Source organism: Oryza brachyantha, chromosome 1 (assembly GCF_000231095.2).
Source record: "Oryza brachyantha chromosome 1, ObraRS2, whole genome shotgun sequence".
Lineage (NCBI taxonomy): Eukaryota > Viridiplantae > Streptophyta > Magnoliopsida > Poales > Poaceae > Oryza > Oryza brachyantha.
In genome coordinates, this window is record NC_023163.2 from 24231675 (window position 1) to 24251449 (window position 19775).

At 39.7% G+C, this 19775-nt stretch overlaps 4 protein-coding genes across 10 annotated transcripts; 1 reads left to right on the plus strand and 3 right to left on the minus strand.

The window, feature by feature from the left end:
- Positions 1 to 215: 215 nt before the first annotated feature.
- On the minus strand, positions 216 to 5214 carry LOC102700098 (pentatricopeptide repeat-containing protein At4g21190). Of its 6 annotated transcripts, none has more exons than XR_001549473.2 (8): positions 5043 to 5214; positions 4792 to 4889; positions 4600 to 4698; positions 4080 to 4223; positions 3625 to 3837; positions 1660 to 2048; positions 1108 to 1170; positions 216 to 354 (listed from the first exon to the last, which is right to left on the minus strand). XR_001549473.2 is itself a non-coding variant. In XM_006644671.3 (7 exons), the coding sequence occupies exons 2-6, from the start codon at positions 4879 to 4881 to the stop codon at positions 1707 to 1709; spliced, it is 888 nt and encodes a 295-aa protein (XP_006644734.1). In that variant the 5' UTR covers positions 4882 to 4889; positions 5043 to 5214; the 3' UTR covers positions 520 to 1170; positions 1660 to 1706. The 6 variants fall into 6 exon arrangements, 3 of the variants coding, with proteins under 3 accessions (XP_006644734.1, XP_015688342.1, XP_015688341.1); XR_001549472.2 differs by lacking the exon at positions 216 to 354 and adding an exon at positions 520 to 913; XR_001549471.2 differs by lacking the exon at positions 216 to 354 and adding an exon at positions 520 to 1011.
- Positions 5215 to 5289: 75 nt separating this feature from the next.
- On the plus strand, positions 5290 to 9956 carry LOC102717209 (DNA polymerase eta). Of its 2 annotated transcripts, none has more exons than XM_006646275.3 (14): positions 5290 to 5441; positions 5587 to 5707; positions 5808 to 5919; positions 6008 to 6175; positions 6260 to 6424; positions 6546 to 6649; positions 6766 to 6885; positions 7155 to 7278; positions 7780 to 7893; positions 7998 to 8189; positions 8522 to 8615; positions 8696 to 8844; positions 9493 to 9583; positions 9660 to 9956. In XM_006646275.3, the coding sequence occupies exons 1-14, from the start codon at positions 5366 to 5368 to the stop codon at positions 9929 to 9931; spliced, it is 1902 nt and encodes a 633-aa protein (XP_006646338.1). In that variant the 5' UTR covers positions 5290 to 5365; the 3' UTR covers positions 9932 to 9956. The 2 variants fall into 2 exon arrangements, with proteins under 2 accessions (XP_006646338.1, XP_040375954.1); XM_040520020.1 differs by having other exon boundaries at positions 9471 to 9583; positions 9660 to 9751.
- A 1423-nt stretch (positions 9957 to 11379) lies between these two features.
- On the minus strand, positions 11380 to 15385 carry LOC102717488 (bifunctional riboflavin kinase/FMN phosphatase-like). Its single transcript, XM_015834435.2, has 10 exons — positions 15307 to 15385; positions 14990 to 15176; positions 14774 to 14904; positions 13965 to 14034; positions 13671 to 13736; positions 13035 to 13189; positions 12863 to 12952; positions 12608 to 12747; positions 12324 to 12416; positions 11380 to 11942 (listed from the first exon to the last, which is right to left on the minus strand). The coding sequence occupies exons 1-10, from the start codon at positions 15368 to 15370 to the stop codon at positions 11802 to 11804; spliced, it is 1137 nt and encodes a 378-aa protein (XP_015689921.2). The 5' UTR covers positions 15371 to 15385; the 3' UTR covers positions 11380 to 11801.
- Positions 15386 to 17368: 1983 nt separating this feature from the next.
- LOC102717763 (heavy metal-associated isoprenylated plant protein 28) lies at positions 17369 to 18733 on the minus strand. Its single transcript, XM_040520031.1, has 3 exons — positions 18603 to 18733; positions 18412 to 18487; positions 17369 to 18314 (listed from the first exon to the last, which is right to left on the minus strand). Exons 1-3 carry the CDS (start codon positions 18606 to 18608, stop codon positions 17962 to 17964), a joined length of 435 nt encoding a protein of 144 aa, XP_040375965.1. The 5' UTR covers positions 18609 to 18733; the 3' UTR covers positions 17369 to 17961.
- Positions 18734 to 19775: the final 1042 nt, after the last annotated feature.

Here is a 19775-nt window from a genome sequence, read left to right on the forward strand (position 1 = left end):
GTGCCACTCTCATCAACCATGCGACATGAGACAACTGGAACATGCATCACCATTGGATCGGACAGCATACATCGCTCCTGGGTTCCACTATGTATATGCATGCACCCACGGTGTAACTGGGAAATGTATGCTGAAAGAGTACAATTCGAGATTTCGAGTACTGAAAGTAAAAAGTTGTTGAGAGGATTTGTGCAAACTGCACCCATGGTGCAACTGGGAAACGTAGGCTGAAAGTGTAATCGTTCGACGGAAATGACACGCGCAAAACTAAAATCAAGTGGCTTCTCTCCTTCGCAAGTAGCAGGTGCCGGTGCCGGTGCCTATGCCTTCAGTTACGCCTGAAGGCTGACGATGCTGCAAGCGATCAAGACCCATCTTGAATATCAGTATACCACAACAACATTGCTGCGACATTTCGGGAAGACTGAAAGTCTCCAGTACACCCACTCAGGACTCGTTTGGAACACAGGATTTGAAAAAACACATGAACATGAAAAACACATTATTTAAGATGTCATGCCAACTTGATCCTATAGAAAAAATAGAATGCCAAAATACATGAATTGCTCAATCACGTTGTTTGGTTGTTTTACAGGAAAATCATACGGTAATTTGGAAAGAGTGACACAAAGGACATTTTCTAGAAGAGCTCATGGTAAATTTCCTCCAAATTCCTATGCTTTAGGTCATTTCATAGGAATTCTAAAGGGCTCATTTTTCCAAAGGAATTCTAAAGAAGCATATAGGAAATTTTTCCAGAGGATTCACACCCTACAAAATTCCTGTAAAGTTTCTTAGTTCCAAAGGAGCCCTCCAATAGATAGTGTACGAGATACTAATAACTGTAGTGCTACAATAATACTACGGCACGTTTCTGTCGACTGTCAAGTGTCAACATGTTCTTCCTCCCTCCCTGTAAGATGAAATGGATGAACGATAAGGCCAATGGCCGTCGGCCATGTCCATGCACGCGGAATCTTCGCTTCTAGGGACAGCATATCATGTAGTCGGCTACGACGATAATGACCAACCAGTTCAAGAAACATATTAATCACATCGCACACAGATGCAGCACATCTGCACGTGGTGGGAAGGCAGAACACTTACTGGTAGATCTGTGAAGACAAAGGCATCAATAGTGCCCTGCCTCACGTCCAAGATATCGCCTTTCTGAAGCAATTGAATGAAGCCAGATCAATCCAAAGAATATGCGCTGTTCATTAGCAGGACTGCCGCTGAAAAAGGAGAAGACATGCCAAGACGAGTTCCAGCCACAGAAGCTGCTGCAGTAGCAATATACCTCGACCTAATTGCAGCATAATAACTGAAATGAAGCAGAACTAGAACTCTAGAAGTATTTTAGGTACCACAAATATAAGACATATTTGTTCTACCATATCGACATGTGTAACTAGAACTCTCGAAGTATTTGAAAGCATTATCCAAGTAGATTGAGTGCTTTAAGGAACGGTCTCGTAAATCAGCACAGGGACTCCAAACTCTGAGGAAACTCTTATTCTAGAACATGACCTTGTTATTACAAGTTAAGGGTGTTAGTTAAATCTGTAATGAGATAAAGTTTCACATATGCTACTTCATCTTGATTGCATAAAATTGAATACGACTAATCATTACTACTTATCAGTTCATTGTTCTTACCTGCTTTGATGAAGCAGGCATGAATAATACCAAAGAGAAGCTCTGGTCTACACAAATTCAAGGTCTCCACAAGCTGCTTCGTCCAATACATTCCTGTCTAGGCCTGCACTTGCAGCTTCTTCCAATTCACTGTCTAGGTCCATGCTTTCTTCCTCTTCCACTTCGTCGGTGGCTGGGTCTCTCATTGGTTCCTCAATTTCGTTTTTCGGATAGACTTTTAACCTGATGCGCTTGCCTTTGATGTATCGATATTCCCATTTTGGTGGTGGATATTTCTTCTTCAGTTTCACATATTTGTCCATCATCCCTAACTTCTGAAATACATCACCAAGCATTCTGATAATTGAACCATCAGGTCTAACACCCAGCTCCTCCATATCAGCAAAGATCTGGCAAATTTACAAGACAACAATTACCACACAATACAAAACACATGTCGGAAAATAAGCGTGAGACCAAAACCACATATCTATACTCCTTTAAAACAAGGCAATGTTGTGTGTGCTTGTATTTTTTTTTTTTTTGGGGGGGCGGGGGGGGGGGGGGGGGGGGCAGTAAATATGACAGCCCACCACCTATGTTGTATTGTTGTATTTTATTTTTCCAAACTATTCCACATCCTTTAATATTACAAAATGGGTAATTTACCATCCTTTACAAGATACCGGAAGGTAATATATTTTGTAGTGTAGAACTTGGTATTCCAAGTACTAGGTACCAAAATTTTACACTTAAAATTTAATGCCTTCCGGTATTTTCTCAAGGACCATTAAATTTCTTTTACAAAATAGTCCTTCTACATATTGTTAATATCTTATTTCATCTCTAGATACAAATTTATTATGTAAAGATATCTACAGGGATGGAATTATTTCAGAAACCTCACAACTAACTTGTCGAAACAATGTTCAAGTCTATTATAGTTTATTTTTATTCGTATTTATCGCAAATCACGTGTGTTTAGCTATTTCAATCCAAAATTGGTCAATCAACAGTTGTTTTTTTCAAGTAACACAAATGCTGTTTCTTCTCTTCGTACTGCAACTTTGCCCTCTTTTGAGAGTAAGTTAAAGTCATCATAATAATGCATTGTGTTCACTTGTCCAACATGACTACAAAAAGAAAAATAAATCCAGAAACAGTTAATACAATAGCTGCACCTGTCACACACACACCCCACCACCAATAAAGGGCCAAGCTACCAAGTTGATGAAAATATTGCATGAAACTTTCAAAAGGATAACATGATAAACTATCATGGGTGGACTTGTTTCAACAGGACTTGGAATGAGAAATTTCATGCATACCAATTTCCTTTTTTTAAATCAAATATGTCTACTAAATATCCATAAGTCAATATATGTAACATCTGCTTCTTGATAATATTCAATCAAGGTATCATTTCACAAGGAGGATCTCCGATATTAAAACACTCACAAGATGGTACCAACCTGAAACATCATCATATTCAAGCAAATTGTAGCTTGGAAAACATATTTTATCAGTGCTATGCACAGCAATGGTAGCATTAAAAAGGATTGCGTCTATCATGGAGCCCAATGGAAGTCACATGGCAGGAAAAAAAATTCCAACCTATGAAATATTATTTCTAACATTGTGAGTGCTGATATGTTACCACAGGATGAACCATCAAAAACTTACTACCAAATATCTAGGTCTCTAAGATTAGCACACTGTTAGGCTTTCCAAATCCAAAGATCTAAGATCAGCACACTGTTAGGTGGAAATAAAGTGCCATGGGGTTACCAGCAGAAAAACTAAGAGAAAAGCTAAACAAAATTACTATTTACTAGTATCTTAATGATAACCATGCGTTATGCTGTTAGTAGAAATTTTTCACAAGTTCACTTCTGGTTCCTCCATGCAAGTAGGACACCATGCCACTATGGTGCCAAATTAACATAAGCAGGATGGAACAAAAGTATAATATATTGGGATTCCTACCTCAAACATCTTCTGATACGATTCCAATCTGTAATATAGAGATATCATTCTCATGAAAAAGGTACGAGGCAAACCCTCCAAATACCGTGAGAATATTTTCCCATACAGCTCTTCTGCTTCCTCCACTCGCCCATCCTCAATCAAAGCATTTAACAACGTGTAATAGCTTCCCATTGTCTTTCCTTGACCTTTGTTAAACATCCATTTAATAACCTGAGCCACAGATTCTGTAGTTATTACACTGATTCAGAAAAAAAAATATTATAAGGGAGCAGCTAATCCTTGACAGTCAACGCAACATCAGACATATGCAGTTTTCAGGGAGGAGGTATTTACAGTACATGTGTACAGTCCAGTGTGAGATTTTTTTATAACAAACACATGGTAGCAACGCATCAACAAAATAATGAAACCAAACGCAACAGTTCAATAAAAAAGCTACATTAAATCGATACCTGAATTATTCGTTTCCATTCCTTTTCGTATTCTAGTGTCTTAAGTGCCTTCTTTACTGCTATCAAGGGAAACTCCAATTCCCATGCAACAAATGAATCAAGGGCACCATACACTTCCTCCTTTACATTAGACAAACCTTTAACCTACAGGAAATGACACAAGAGGAATAATTTCAGGCACTCAAGGCATAGGCAATACCAGGTAATCTGAATGTGTAGCAGCAAATTCAGGCATGCAAAAATGTAAAATGAAACACAGGCTATGCAATCCTTTGAAGTTTGATGCCTGCTTTGTAACTGAAAATACATAAGCTTCTTAATGAAAAAGGGAAAAAAAGCAACAATTTGAAACAACCACAACTATCTAAAACTAAAGATGAATTTAAACTCTAGAGTAGTTATTGATAAGTTCGCATACGATAAACCATGCAATTTGGCACCCCACCAGGAAGATGTTGGATGTACCAGCGGATATACACTGTGCTGATAACTAAAGCAGAGAAAAGTAGAAGAACCTCACACATTGGACAAGCTTTTGAGACTTGGAAACGGTTCCAATTCTCTTGCGAGTTTTCCACACACGAGGATATCTTGGCCTCGGACCCCTGGCACCACAAACCTGCAACAAAAATCATAATCAAAAGTATCAGTTAACTGCAGCTCCAACAATATCGCAACAACCACATGCTGTACAGCCGATGTGAGCCCTCACCACTAAAGAACCGAACTTTCGAGGATGTGCAGCAGCAGCCCTTTCGAATCCAAAGGCAAATGTACTCGGTCCGTACCTCACAGCAAACATCTCGTAGCCTGTAGCCGCAAAACAATTGGACAAAACCTTCAGCAGCAAACTACGATACAAGAACTGGGCAAGAATCGGGAAGAAGAGTTCTAGCTCTCCTCTTCCCCTTCTCGCTCGCTCCCCCCTGGACGGAGGAATCGAAGGGGACCGAAGAGCCTCACCTCGTAAGAGTAGAATAGGAGTCGCCGTCGCCGCTAGCCCCAGCGAATCCGTGGGCACGGCAAGCGCCGCAGCTTCTCCGCGGGGGCGTGGAGTCGGGAACGCAGCCGCACGCGCGACGCCACGACCGCAAGCGCAATCTCTCCCTCCTGGACAAGATAATTTCCGTATCAATGAAAGGTGGGTCCCACTGTCAGTGGTTCGGTTCAGTAAGATAAGAGTAAATATATACCACATTTTTTTAAAAAAAAAAGGAAATAGGGAACCGAGGCGAGGGCAGAGTCGCGGCGTCGCCGGAGGCGGTGGACGGCAGCGACAGCGAGCGATGCCGGTGGCGAGGCCGGAGCCGCAGGAGCCGCGGGTGATCGCCCACGTCGACATGGATTGCTTCTACGTCCAAGGTCACCCTCCTCCCTAGTCTCCTATGTATCCCCCCACCTCGCCGCCGATACGACCGACCTGTCCATTTCTCCCCCCAAACTTCCCGGCCCTGCACGAGGAATGGTGCCTCTAACGTGAGGGGGTGCGCGTTTTGATTCGCCGCAGTTGAGCAGCGGAGGAACCCGGCGCTCAGGGGGCAGCCGACCGCCGTGGTGCAGTACAACGACTGGAAAGGCGGCGGGCTGATTGCCGTCAGCTACGAGGCCCGAAAGTTTGGCGTGAAGAGGTGATTAGCCGCTTCCTCCGTCTCTACTCTCTACCGAATCGATTCGCTCGATTTGGAGTTCCTGACAAATCGTTGTTGTGAACTCGTTGTGATTATTCAGGTCTATGCGTGGTGATGAGGCCAAGACGGTCTGTCCAAGTATCAATTTGGTTCAGGTTCCGGTGGCCCGTGACAAGGCTGATCTTAATGTTTACCGGAGTGCTGGCTCTGAGGTTTGCCTGTGCAACTTGATTGGTCCAATTGGAAATTGACAACAATGGTGTTAACATGGCATTGACAGTTCTGCATCCAAACTCTCAGGTTGTAGCAATCCTTGCCACCAAGGGAAAGTGCGAGCGAGCATCCATCGACGAAGTTTATCTTGACCTCACTGATGCAGCCAAGGAAATGCTCTTAGAATCTCCGCCGGAGTTATTGGAGTTGATTTTTGAGGAGGCCACAAAGTCAAATATCCTGGGCCTTCCTTCTGTAATATTTTTTCTTTGTGATTTGGTTGTTGCAGCAACTCTGCAATTTGATATGAATGTGACCAATAGGTCTTCATCTGTACAGGATGTCAGCAATAAGGAAGATAGTGTGAAGGCATGGCTTTGTAGAACCGATGCTGATTACCAGGATAAATTACTATCTTGTGGGGCTATAATTGTTGCACAATTGCGGGTCAGGGTTTTGGAGGAAACCCAATTCACATGCTCTGCTGGCATTGCTCATAATAAGGTTTATAACATGTTCAAGTAGTGAATACTTACACCCTTTCTTTCAATTGAAGCTTGGTCTGTTTTACTCTGTAAACCTCTCTTCCTATTGCAGTGTCCACTCAGATGTTTGCGTTTTGCAGATGTTAGCAAAACTTGTCAGTGGGATGCACAAGCCTGCTCAGCAGACAGTTGTTCCTTCATCAGCAGTTCAAGATTTCCTAGTATCACTGCCAATAAAGAAGATGTAAGGAGCTAATGTGACATCTTACGTTGCTAGTTTCTAGGTTTCTGTTGGACCAAGTTTTTAAAACATTCTATTTATCTGGTCTAATAGTTGTGTTGTTTCCTGAAATTATTCAGGAAGCAACTTGGTGGTAAGCTTGGGAGTTCCTTGCAGGATGACCTTGGGGTCAATACTGTTGGTGATCTTCTAAGTTTTACAGAAGAAAAACTACAAGAGTACTATGGAGTAAATACAGGGTAACCTGGTGCTACCATTATTATTATTATTACTATTATTTGCTTCGTTGCTATTTGGTTGTCCTACTGATCTTGCCATTAGCTTATCCTTCGAATGTCTAGTTCAAAGAGTTGGTGTTGCCATCCAATTTATCTTTAGTACATGAGTTAACTCTAGAGCTGATAGAAGGCTAGTTTTATGGTACACGAGAAAGACTACTTCATGTTGACTTTTGGATATCTTGTCTAGTTGATAATAACTCGGCTCATAACCCCTTAATCTCATACAGAACATGGTTATGGAAGATTGCAAGAGGTATTAGTGGAGAAGAAGTAGAAGATCGTCTTCTACCAAAGAGCCATGGGTGTGGAAAGACATTTCCTGGCCCAAAAGCATTAAAGGATAATGCTTCTGTAAGTATTTACTCTGTCATGTTCCTTCAACAAGATTTTAAATGTTTAGAGATGCTTATAGCAAGGCATATCCATGAAGTCCTTTGACGTCCATATTCATTTGATATAAGCCAAGCCTTGACTACTTGCATTTGCCTTTCATTTAGTGACACAATTTACTGATATATCCACTTATCCAGTGGCTGTGCACCCTTAATTGATCAAGTAACAATCTAATCGAATACTTTCTACACCTCATTTCTAGAACACCAAGCTGGAGCCAACCTTCCATCTACTTGTTTGGCTACTGGCATGTTGTTTCTGTAGTTGTTGTGCCCATTGAATTACATTAAGATACACTGCAAGCCTATTTAAATAGGTCCTTTGTCTTGCCTGATCCAAATCCCACGTGTATTTGCAGAGCTCCATGTCTTTCCTGTGTTATGATTTAGGGAAGTTTATGTTCCAAATGTTTACAAGTGGAATTTCATGGCCCTTTAATAATATCAGGGTCATGTTTAGGTTAAGACTTGGCTGGATCGACTTTGTGAAGAACTGAGTGAACGGGTTCAATCTGACTTGAACCAGAACAAGAGAATTGCTCAAACACTAACTCTCTATGCCAGGGCATGTAAGGTACTTGGTGCAAATTATCCTCCCCCCAGGGTTGCATAAATCAATTCTTAGTTTCTGTAACTTAAAATGAATATGTAGTTTATTTACTGATTGCTTTACCACAGAAAAACGGGTGTGATTCAATAAAGAAATTCCCTTCCAAATCTTGTCCATTGCGTTATGGGACTGGAAAAATTCAAGAAGATGCAATGAAGCTATTTGAATCTGGGCTTCATGATTTTTTGGGTTCTCAAATCACAAAATGGAGCATAACATCTCTTTCTGTTTCAGCAAGCAAAATATTCGACATACCAAGTGTAAGGATATTGATTCATTCTCATGGCTAACTAACTGACATACCTGGAGAAATAAGGATCAGAACAAAATGATTATCTTGTATTATTGAGAAGAAGACATGTTAGCTCTTTCAGTAACTTTTATTGCTCACCATGCATTTATTGATATTGCATTAGCTTCTCTCAAAAATTGAGGGTAATTCCAAATTGATATCTGATGTATCCTTCTTTAACATTAAAAAAAGGTGTTATAACACTGTATCTAGTTTGTCACTATGGTGTCAGTAGGCCATGAATATGATTACAAGCATTTTATGAATTTATTTCCTTCATTTTCTTTTTTCATTTATCAGGGAACAAGCTCTATCTTGAGATACATTAAAGGCCCAAATTCCACTGTTTCACCAGCTAACCTTGATTGTTCTTTACATGAGGATCTATCCCTTGGTGAGATTAATCAGTTCAGTAATATCAGTTTGTGCTTTTGTCATCTCTTACAGTGCTTATCTGTTGACATGCTTCTCTAGGTAACAAGTTGTATATAGCACCTAATCATGAAGAACATTGTGAACCATCATCATCTGAGAAAGGAGACCATGGAAACAATAGTATTTTAGCCAAACAGAGTCAGGCAAAGGAAGAAAAAAAGATGTCAAAGAAGTTAACTGAGGTTAAGGTCAGATGTTTCCCTTTTTGGATACATGAAACCAGCTCCTTGTGGATTATTATATTTGGAGCAGTTACTGGGGTTTTGATCCTTGAACCTACGTGATCAGGGTTGAGATTCACGGTTCAGTTTAGTCAATCAAAATTTGGTTATTTTACTTTACTTGTCTAGTGATGGTGAAGTAATAATAGAGAGTAAGGCCTCCTTTTATTACCAAAGTTTCAATTTGGAGTACCCTTTGCCCAAACTTTCTTTTATAGATATTTTTTAAGTATGATTATTAGATCCGCTGCTAATTTTTTTTCAACTAGTATAAAACTTACATGATAATTCAAAGTTTCTAACACAATATCCTTAACCTGCCCTCTTTGCCCTTAGCATCCATTTTAACCAAGATAATCTAAAGTAGTTGCACCATCTTATCTCTACTCCATCTATCCCTGATCCACAGTAAGGTGTAGCACGAATAAAGATAATTATTAGTTCAGCTTGAAAAGTTATGAACCACAGCTCATGGTCAAGCTCCTTAACTCTAAAACAAACATGGTCTTCTGTTATCTACTTGATAATTATGATGTGCAAGTCTGAAATTCTAGTTTCTTGTTATGTATGATTTAAACCAATTACTCATCCAGATGTCCCACTGCAATGGTTCAGGGAACTTGTTCTATTCTGAAGTTCCTTTCACAAAGTCCGCCTGCCCTCAATGAGAAAAGAAAATTTGACAGCTTAATGTGCAGTCATCCAGGTATGGTGTGTTTTTACTTACACTACAAATATTGATTATTGCTACTATTGTTTTTGCTAAATTCGGATCATTTTAGGTCCTGAAAGTTCTTCAGAAGCAAATAAAGCTGAAGACCATACACCTACGCAGTCTGTTGATAGGAACAATTTTAGCACTGGTGGGGGTACCTCTGCAAGCAGTAGCCCTTGGATGTTGAATGTTGAAGATATCGATCCAGCCGTAGTGGAAGAACTGCCCCCGGAGATACAGAGAGAGATACATGGATGGATTCGCATGCCAAAGCACTCAAGCTCAAAGGCGAGGGGTTCTACCATCTCATCGTACTTTCAACCTGCAAAGAGGTCATGACTCAGCATAGGTGGACCGGACCATGAGATGCGTATCTCGAGTCTCCGGGCATGACGTTTCCCCTGTAAATTGTACCCCTCCGTCTAGAAAAACAAAACTAAGACTGAATATAACATATCCTAGGAATGCAACTTCTATTTAGATTTACAGTATTACGATGTGTCTCATTTAATCATAGATTTGTTTATTTTAGGTCGTAGTCGTCTTAGGTTTTTTATTTAGGGATCCTAGGTTTGTTTATTTTAGGTCGTTGTCTTTTTTCGGTTTTTTATTTAGGGGCGGAGAGATTAAAAAGGCTAGGGGCCTTAGCTCGATGCGCGAACAAATAGGTGTCAGCTGAAAGACTGAAAATGTCAGGATCTAAAATGTGTTCGCCCTTGTGAATAGAGTATTTGCATCGTGAATTTGCTTCACATTTTTATTTAGGGCCAATTCGCTTCACATGAATTTTACATGAATTTTAGAGAAAAGTTTAATTCCTCTAGTTTTTCTATAAAACTCTTTGAAACGAAAAGGCCCTTGTAGGATTTGTTTGACAGTTGAACTGACGAAAGACAATCTTGCACTTCCTATATTCATATGGACGTTAATAAATCTAAACAAATATATACAGAACATATATATTAATCCGAATCTAAGTATTACTTTAAAACTTCCTATTATTCATTCACACTTCACACACCAGTATGCACGGCTATAATCAAACCAACGGCATCATCGTTTTTGTTTTATTCTTTTCATCGATTTTGTTTTAATAAGAATAAGTGAAACCACTTATGAATGATTAAAAAAATATTTTATGTAAAACTTTTATATGCGTGTTCTTAACGATCTAAAAGTAAAGACTAAAAAATAAATGATGAAAAAACTACAAAATCAACTCTAAATTTAGATTTTAGAATTCAAATTTTGGCTTACAAGCATAAGCTATATACTAGAAACAGAAAGTTATGGAAATTTAAGTTGATTCGACTAACTGATTGTTATGTTCTTTTTGCAGATGAAAGATGACACATTGATTGATGTTTAATAACTATTTAATGGTATACACGATAAGTAAACTAATAGTTGAAAATCTACTTTAGAAAGGTAAGATGATGAATTTATATGTATATACTTTTTGTAAAAAATAATATTTAGCCACTTAAGAAGCGCACGTATAAAAAATGATAAATAATCTTGGATAAGATGTTAAAAGAACATAGCCAATACAATATTTCCGCACATTATCTTCCGCTCAAGCAGCACTTAGGCCTGTTAGACAGAGCTTAAGATTTTAAGAAGCACATCATCCTCCGGCCTTTTAGAATCTTAACAGGCTATGTTTTCCGGCTTCTGTCTAATAATTTATTTTTCGAATTCAAACTCCAGATTCTCAAAATCGGAGTGTTTGTTTGATAGATCTTCTAACTTATAGAGATTTTATGAGAAGTTGTAGCTGCCAGAAGTTTTCTAAACATGCACTTAATTCATTCTTCAAATTCAGAAGATAAATCAAAGTATTTTTTTATGAATAATCATTACAGAGCTTTTTTCCTCACTTTCTGCACCTATGAGGCTATGAGCACAAACTTATTCTACCCTACACAAGCGGAACAGAAGGATAAAACAAATGTGTACTACAATGTGTTTCGGTGTAACCGTGATCTCAATAACGTGTCTCCTCATAGGAGCCCCAAATCCCCAATCCCTATCCTGTTTATTCTATCCCTGTATAATATTTTCAAATGACAATTTCGAGCGGTTAAATGAGATCTAAGCTTCCTTCCTGCAGCTATTATCTGCAAGCGATTCCTATACTGCTGTAATTCAAGGAATATACCAGCATCTTCGCTTGCTAATTGAGTAATAAACCTTGGCAGAGAACTTCTTACGATGGTATGTCAGGAGAGAAGAACTGAAGAAGGCCATTTTCTAACTTTGCATATTCAGAAAAAACTGGGAGGCCCAATGCATCTCTTGCAATGGCTTGATCTTCGACAGTTAAGGTCAATGCTTGTGATGTACTTTCCTGCATCAAAAATAAATAGTGGCTAAGCATGCTTAAAGTTGCATATACTCCATCCGTTCAATATTATAATATGTGACCCTATCTAAATTCATGCAGAGATTAATGTATATTGTTTTATATATGTGTCTAGATTCATTAGTATCCATATGAATTTATGGATGACTAAAACATATTATATGAAACAGAGATAATAAGATTTAAGCTGTCGGTATATATGCAGAACTGTAATTCATATGCTTAGTGATACCTAACAGATCTCTACGTTGCATGCCAATGGAATGTCCATAAACAGTCTAGTAAATAGCCAAATACACGCATTGTAAATGGTCCCATGGACTATAATTCTAGAATATATGATAAAGCTTAGGAGATAACCATCACCGTGCATTGTAGCTTCCGGATGTACCCTACTAACAGCAGCTTCAGGGTCTCCTCCGTTGTTATCTTACAGCAGGAATCAAGGAAATATATGTGCTGCAAAAACACAGTCGCAGGTGTATTCTTATTCCAAAATCTTATGTAGGGGCATATAAAAATGAACAAAGTTTTACTACGTGCTAACACATACTGGTAAAAGTTTAGCCTGAAATGTTCGAGAAATCTTGAATTAAATACAAAGGGAATTACGACGAGACACTAAAACCATCTAAACTTAAGATACAAACCATCACTCTTTCAATAGTCCTCAGTGAAAGGTCCCATCCAATGCTGATGACCGCCCTAGAGACTCCGCCTGCTTCTAACTTGGCCCAGCCAAAGTAAATTCCCGATATTTGATCAGGAACATATTCGTAGGTACAGTCACCTGTTTGCAGTGGGTAAAAACATGTGCGCTTAGAGTACTTTCAAAACTACTATGTGATAAGTTTAGTTTTTTATGGCTATCAACGCATTAGAAGAGTGATAAGAAGATATCTAACCTTCTATTACCATATGAAGACTCTTTGAAATTGCATGGCCTACCTGGGCACTCAAGAATAATGGTTCAATAGGTAAAGCACCTTGAATGCCTAAAATACAAATGCCACACATCAGAATTGGACTATGAAAATTAGATCAAATAAAATGGACATGGGTTATGGAGAAAATTACGATCTTCAAATGGAGGAAGACCCCACAACTCAGGATGGAAGTCCAGCAGTGAGTAGAGGATGACATCAGCAATTGAGTAGTGCCGCCTTTGACTTTGGAGTGATGGAACAGCAACTACCTTTGCCCCAGCAGCCCTGGCACCCTGAACTCCGACACTAGGAGAATTTTGAAAGAAAAGCAGAATCTGTTACTAAATAAAGCATTGGTAATAAGTTGAATGCAATATCATTGGCAAAAGCATTGGTAATAGCAAATCAACACCAACTAACCACATAAGAGGCACATGCAACTAATAAGTTGAATTGGTGATTATCTGTTGTGTTAATTGCAAGTTTCATTGTCTATTAAATGAGCCTGAAAATGACACTGAGCATAGATAAACTACAAATTCTATAGAAAATAAAAAAATTAACTAGTCTGTAGAGTACTTATCATAGGAAAAAAAATGACTTTCCTTTTTATAATTATTTGGTTATCTTACATAGACTGTCTCATGGTTTAAGGCTGCTCTCTTTGATCATCGAACCACAGAATGTCTACCATTGGATAAGAAGTTTAGATCTATGATGAACAGGATTTTTCTGCCTGATATTGCAAAAAAAGGATGTGTCCAAAAGCAGTATTTATTTCACTTACAGAGAATCTTCTATGACCAAACATGATGATGGATTTACACCAAGTCTTTTCGCGGCCTCCAGAAATCTAGTCAAAAACCACAGATTAAAGAATCAACAATAACACCGTATGAATAAAACTAAAGAGGTACACGTCAAGTTGTGATTAATCATGGCAGATGTTTTGGAAGTGTATATCCTAGGACTAATCTATCAGATGTATTACAAACTTGCAACTTGTGTTGTTAGATGGAAACAGCGCAATACAGCGCAATGCTATCATAGCATTTGGTCAGCGACTCTAAAGGCCACGCACATGTCAGGGGAAGGTTTTCCACGAGGGACCTGATCTCCACCAAGAATCACAGAAAAGCAGTCTTTCCAATCTGAAAAAATAAAAGGAAAGCTTTTAATAAATGAATAACCAATCCATAATGCTATCACCCCTATCTTTCGCTTCTGCTTATGTTTATAAGCTAAAATTTAATTTTTTAGCCTTAAATTTAGAGTTGATTTTGAGGGTTTTTCACCGAAGTTTATTTTCTGGTTTTGGTTTTTAGATGGCTAAGAATACATATATAAAAGTTTTATTTATGTTTTGTTTGCAAATATACCGTTTGGCTTTTTCTATGAAAAATCTAAACAATCACCTCCGTTAACTTCAATAAGACAACCATTACTGTGAACTCAGTTACATCAGGAGTAGCAATGTGTGGTTAATTACATATAGATTTACTCTTTACATATATCACATTGTCAGCATTGGACACTCAAACTTGATTCTGAATACTTGTCACTGTTGACCGGTGTTGTTGCAACTTTGGCCACTAATAATTTTTAAATGATTAGATTATGATAAACATAAGTTTAACATTTATGTTTAGTATGTAATACACTTCAATAACATGGCACATTTAGTTATTTAGAACTTCTTTTGCAAAAAAGATGAATGGTCAAAGTTTAAATATGAAAAGTGTCTGGCGACAGTTATTCACAGTTATTCAGAAACGGATGGAGTAGGAAAGAAATATCAATCCAAGAGCCCAAATATATAATATGGCCACGTCATGTACTGCTGAAGATAAAAAAAAATAAAGTACTGTAGATTGAGGCAAACAAACAAACCTCCTAATTTTAAAAGTTTGTGATCGATATTTCTCCTGACGGAATTTGAAGCAAGTGCTAGCGGCACTCCATTCCTATGAAGATGTTTGACAAGCCTTTCGACTCCAGGAAGTGGCTTTGCCTTTTGCCACCTGAAGAACGGTGAAGCCAAGCTGAGCGCTTTTCTGAATTGCGAGGGTCATTACAGCAGGCATAGCAAGCTGACATGAAACGAACCTTTTCAGGTACAACGGGTATATCGCCTCCGCATATTCTTCTACGGTGAGCGGCAGCCCATAATCGGCGATGATCCCGGTGGTGGACTCCCTGTACATCTGCCCCAACCTCCTCTCCTCCTTCTCCTTGTCTGGGACCTTCCCATACGCCGCCAGGAACTCGTTCAGGACGTCCCTTGTCGCCTTCTCTGCACCAACACATTGGAAAATGGAAACCCTCAGTGCCACAAGCGAAAGCTTCGCGTCAAAGCTGCAAAAAGGATTCGCGCGAAACGGGCGGACAGGACGGCGCGAAGGAGATCGATCGGATCCGCGTACCTGTGTCTAGGAGCGTGCCGTCGAGGTCGAAGATGACGGCCGAGACCTGGGGCGTCGCTGCCATGGCCGGCGGGGGGCGGGGGGCGGGGGGCGGGGAGGCGATCGCAGGGGCGCAGCGCGGAGTCTGTGGGCGGCGGCGTGTCGGGGAGGGAGCGAGTGCGGCACGTCGGATTTAAGGGCGGGAGGAGGACTCGAGGAGGAGGGGGTGGAGGCAGAGATGGTACTCCCTCCGTCCAAATCAATTTTTTAATTTTTATATAATATTTTGATTTTTTTTTGTCTTATTTACAAAATTTTACGATTAATATCTTTATTTTTATTAGATAATAAAATATAAATAGTATTTTATGTATAACTAATTTTTAAAAGTTTCTTGAAATTTTTTAAAGTTTCTTAAAATTGTTTTAAATAAAACGGATGCTCAAACACTCGACACGAAAACCGAAAGATTATCTTATTCAGAGGCAGAGGGAGTAATCAGTTAATGGGCCCATAACCCAAATCCCGATGAGTTTTTAGTTATATATGATGATCTAGTTTTTATACCGGTAGATTTATTAATGAGGCAAAATTTAACCCAATGACAGAATATGAGTATGTTGTTTATTCACCCGTAACCACTAAACATGGGTAAAAAACAAACTAAAAATTAGATAATTAGAAGAAATTATTCTCAATTTTTTATTTGAATAGTAGGATTTATTTAATTTCTTTCAAATACTAATGTTAAAATCATTATTACCATCTCTGTTTTAGGTCATAAGACTTTATGTGTTTATCTAAATTTATCCATATAACTATGTATATGTTTTTAGATTTATTAGTAGACAAATAAATTTAGGCAAGGTTAGCAAGTCTTATAACGTAGAACGGAGGGAATATATGATTGTGATAGTTCGTTGGTATAATTATTTAATTATTGTGTAAAATTACAAATGCTCTCGGTTAATGATATGGGTATGGGTAATTGTTAAGCATCCGTAGTCCGCATGGTATGCGTATGGGGAAAAACCTTATACCAGCTAATAAGTACGTCCTCCGTACCTAAATATTCGACACTATTGATTTTTTATACACGTCTACCTATTCATCTTAAAACTTATAAAAAAGTATATGCATAAAAATATATTTAACAATTGAAATGATATGAAAATAATTATATAATTTTTTTAATAAGATGAATAGTTAAATGTGTATAAAAAAGTCAACGTGTCAACTATTTATGCCACCTCCAATAGGTATCTATAAGCTATATATAAGGCATACTATATATTTTTTAATAGAAAAGAGATAAAAACTATTTTTTAATCAAGAGACAGTCTCTTACTCTCTTACACATATTTTAATATCAAATGAGAATGAATTACGAGGTCATTTGTACTATGAGTTATTTATTAAGAGCTATACCATTGAAAATGTAGAGACGGTTACAATGCTTGAAGATAGCACGTTATTTCTATTGTTGTTGTAAGTGGCCTTAGGGATGGAGATAGTATAATTATTGAATAGAAATTTTTGGGGGTAACAAAATCATTGGCTATCTATACTGTCATCTCTATTCTCTAGGCGGAGGAGACGGGAATCGGAGACAATTTGGCGAGCTGGGTCGGTTGATTGTAGGGTCGAGCCGATCGAATTGGGTTCGGTGCCCCTCGTGGTTCCGGGTTCCGGGGCGATTGGTACGTAACGCGGCAGCGGCGCACGCGCGCGCTCCGGTCACCGCGCGCCGCGGCTTCTCACTGAGATTACCGCTGGATTACTGCTCATCTTCAGGGTTGCTTAGATGGGTCTAAACTTTTTAGTCATATGTTATATCGGATGTTTGAACACTAATTTAAAGTATTAAATATAGACTAATAAAAAAACTAATTTCATAAATGAGTGGTAATCCGTGAAAAGAATTTTTTAAGCCTAATTAATCCTTAATTAGAGCATGTTTACGGTAGCATCACATAGGCTAATCATGAATTAATTAAATTCAATAGATTCATCTCACGAATTAGTCTAAAATTATAGATGTGTTTTATTAATAGTTTACGTTTAATATTTATAATAAGCGTCCAAACATTTAACGGGACAAGAGACTTAAAAATAAGTCTCTCGTCCCAGACACCACCTCTGAGCTCACTTTCCTTGTTGCATTTTGAATCAAATTCTTCCTGAGACCCGAGCCATGTGCCTTCAACAAAAGCATCGGAATTAACAACCGTTTGTTAGTAACCTTGTCAAGGTGGTGCTAGTAACTGGTAAGTTGATCCTGATGGCTCGTAAGCTCACCGACCGGTCATTAGACAGGCAGAATAAACTATTGGAGCAAGGAATATTACACATGCTGTGTCCCACAGTACCGCATCTGGCAGTGGCTCGTGCAGTGGCGTGCTAGACGGAATAATGGAGCGCGCTCAGGCCGGTTCCATTCCAATGTATTGGTCACTGCACATTGTACCGTCCCGGTATAGATGGCTGGGACGAACCTTTTCCTTTTTATCCAGATCAGGATATACCCGGAAACTTCAAATCCAAGATATGAAAAATCGCCGAATTGTTCGCACATTCGTGCCAATTTCTGACAGTAATCCGTGAGACGTCATACGCCACTAGCACAGCAACGACAGATTACAACACGCGTGTGTGAGCGGTCGTGCCAACGGATCATCACATGACGGAGCAGCTCTGCGGGTTCTCGTCGCTGAAGTAATCGGTGGCCCTGCTGCCGACGACGGCGGAGTTGGCGCCGTAGAGGAGCGAGTCGTCGTAGCCGTGCTTGTAGTAGTTGTAGGAGGACGTCGGGCGCGCCGCGTGGGCTGCGTGCGCCTGGCCCCCGCCGGGGTGGTAGTGCTGCTGCTGCTGCGCGAGCACGCCCGCGGTGGCGCCGGCGGTGTACGGGTGCGGCCACAGCACGGCGCGCCTCCCCGTCCTCCGCACCGCCTTGAGCACCTTCTTCTGCTCCACGTTCCCGTTCACCGTCACCTTCTGCCTTTCCATGTCGATCTCCACATCGTCGACGCCTAACAATAAATTAGGCGCGCACTTCATGTTAATTAGCGATCGGTCACCATATTGGGAATGACGTACGTAGTCGGGGATAGTGGTTTTGTTACGTACCTTCCATTCTTTGTATTGCCTTCCGTATCTTCTTCTCACACCCAGCGCAGTCCATATGCACGCTCATCTCCACGATCTTGTACGTCCATGATAGATCAACACAGCGTCAGAGATCGATCAAAAGATGACTAAAAAAAGAATGCACGGAGAGATGATCAGGCGAGCAATGCATGGAAGGGGAAACAACTTACCGTCATGTTCTTTTTCTAGATCGATTTATGCTAGCCTCCCCGTTTTCTCTTTCGGAAGACTACTGAAGCTTTGCTCGATCACTATGGAATTCTTCAATCCTCTACTAGCTAGCTATGCGTCGTATCCAACAACAGGTAATATCAGGGCTGTGTGTGTGTTCAGTTGTGCATCGCCCCTATATATACACGCCCGCGATATGATTGCGTTGGCCATGTGATGCAGCAACGACTACCCGGGCCGCAAAGCAAGGGCAGGGCGGTTCGACTGCGAGAGGTCGGCGCCCCGGCAAGTGATCGAGTTGACGAACTTATTTTACGCCCAACTGCACCGACTGCGTCCTTCTCTCCCACTAATTAACGCCGACGCACGAGCAGCTAGGTTGCGAGCAAAGTTCCCCTGTTCCCGTCGGCGCGTTTCGTCGGAGCAAAGCGCGTGCGCGGGGCGGCGGGGACGGAGGGGAGCCGAGCCGTAGCGCGCGTGGTGTGTCACTGGAAGGGCAAGCCCAAGCAAGCGCGCACGCACGCACGCACGCACGACGCGTTCATGCTGGTGCTGCATGTCTCGGATAGTCGGATCAGCCTACACGCAAAAGAGCTATTTAGCGAATGTCCAAACGAACGCTCTTTTCTTTTTATATAACCTATTTCTTTCTTGAAAATTTTATTTACATAAAGTGTGTGCCATCAATGTTTATACATATAAATTTTACATATTTGACTCTAATTTGAATTAGGATTCGATTTTTAATTTTAAATCCATATATTTATATATCTATATTATAAGGCATATGTGCAAAGTTTATATATTTAAATTTTATACATATAAATTAAAAGTTAAAGTTTATACCTGTAAAGTTTATGCATGTTAGTCAAATAAGGCATTCGCCTAAAAAACATCCACACGAATGTTCGATAGATAGGAACATTGGAGTAGATGGGCTGGGCTACAAATAACTACGGGACTATAGTCTAGAGACAAGTACAATCACTAACGCAAACAACTTTCAAAAATTATATATCACATTTATGCTTACATGAAACACGAAGAAAATGAGAGAGGATGGGCTACAAAATTAGGATCAGTTACAACATTGACTCTAAGACGTTGCGTATGAGATATTGAATATATATATATAGTTTAGTATATATTTATGTATAATTATTATATAAATA

What these genes read in the sequence shown, in the direction of transcription:
- LOC102700098 (XM_006644671.3), bottom strand. Translation starts at nt 4,881, where the DNA reads ATGTTTGCTGTGAGGTACGGACCGAGTACATTTGCCTTTGGATTCGAA. An exon ending in CTCAAAAGCTTGTCCAATGT is followed by an intron (nt 4,224 to 4,599) that starts GTGAGGTTCTTC and finishes CATTTCCTGTAG; the next exon opens with GTTAAAGGTTTGTCTAATGT. An exon ending in AATGGAAACGAATAATTCAG is followed by an intron (nt 3,838 to 4,079) that starts GTATCGATTTAA and finishes TCTGTGGCTCAG; the next exon opens with GTTATTAAATGGATGTTTAA.
- LOC102717763 (XM_040520031.1), bottom strand. An exon ending in GGCAATACAAAGAATGGAAG is followed by an intron (nt 18,315 to 18,411) that starts GTACGTAACAAA and finishes ATTTATTGTTAG; the next exon opens with GCGTCGACGATGTGGAGATC.
- LOC102717488 (XM_015834435.2), bottom strand. Translation starts at nt 15,370, where the DNA reads ATGGCAGCGACGCCCCAGGTCTCGGCCGTCATCTTCGACCTCGACGGC. An exon ending in GGAAAACCTTCCCCTGACAT is followed by an intron (nt 13,737 to 13,964) that starts GTGCGTGGCCTT and finishes GTTTTTGACTAG; the next exon opens with ATTTCTGGAGGCCGCGAAAA. An exon ending in TCTTCCTCCATTTGAAGATC is followed by an intron (nt 12,953 to 13,034) that starts GTAATTTTCTCC and finishes TTTGTATTTTAG; the next exon opens with GCATTCAAGGTGCTTTACCT.
- LOC102717209 (XM_006646275.3), top strand. Translation starts at nt 5,366, where the DNA reads ATGCCGGTGGCGAGGCCGGAGCCGCAGGAGCCGCGGGTGATCGCCCAC. An exon ending in TCTATGCCAGGGCATGTAAG is followed by an intron (nt 7,894 to 7,997) that starts GTACTTGGTGCA and finishes GCTTTACCACAG; the next exon opens with AAAAACGGGTGTGATTCAAT. An exon ending in CTTAATGTGCAGTCATCCAG is followed by an intron (nt 9,584 to 9,659) that starts GTATGGTGTGTT and finishes GGATCATTTTAG; the next exon opens with GTCCTGAAAGTTCTTCAGAA.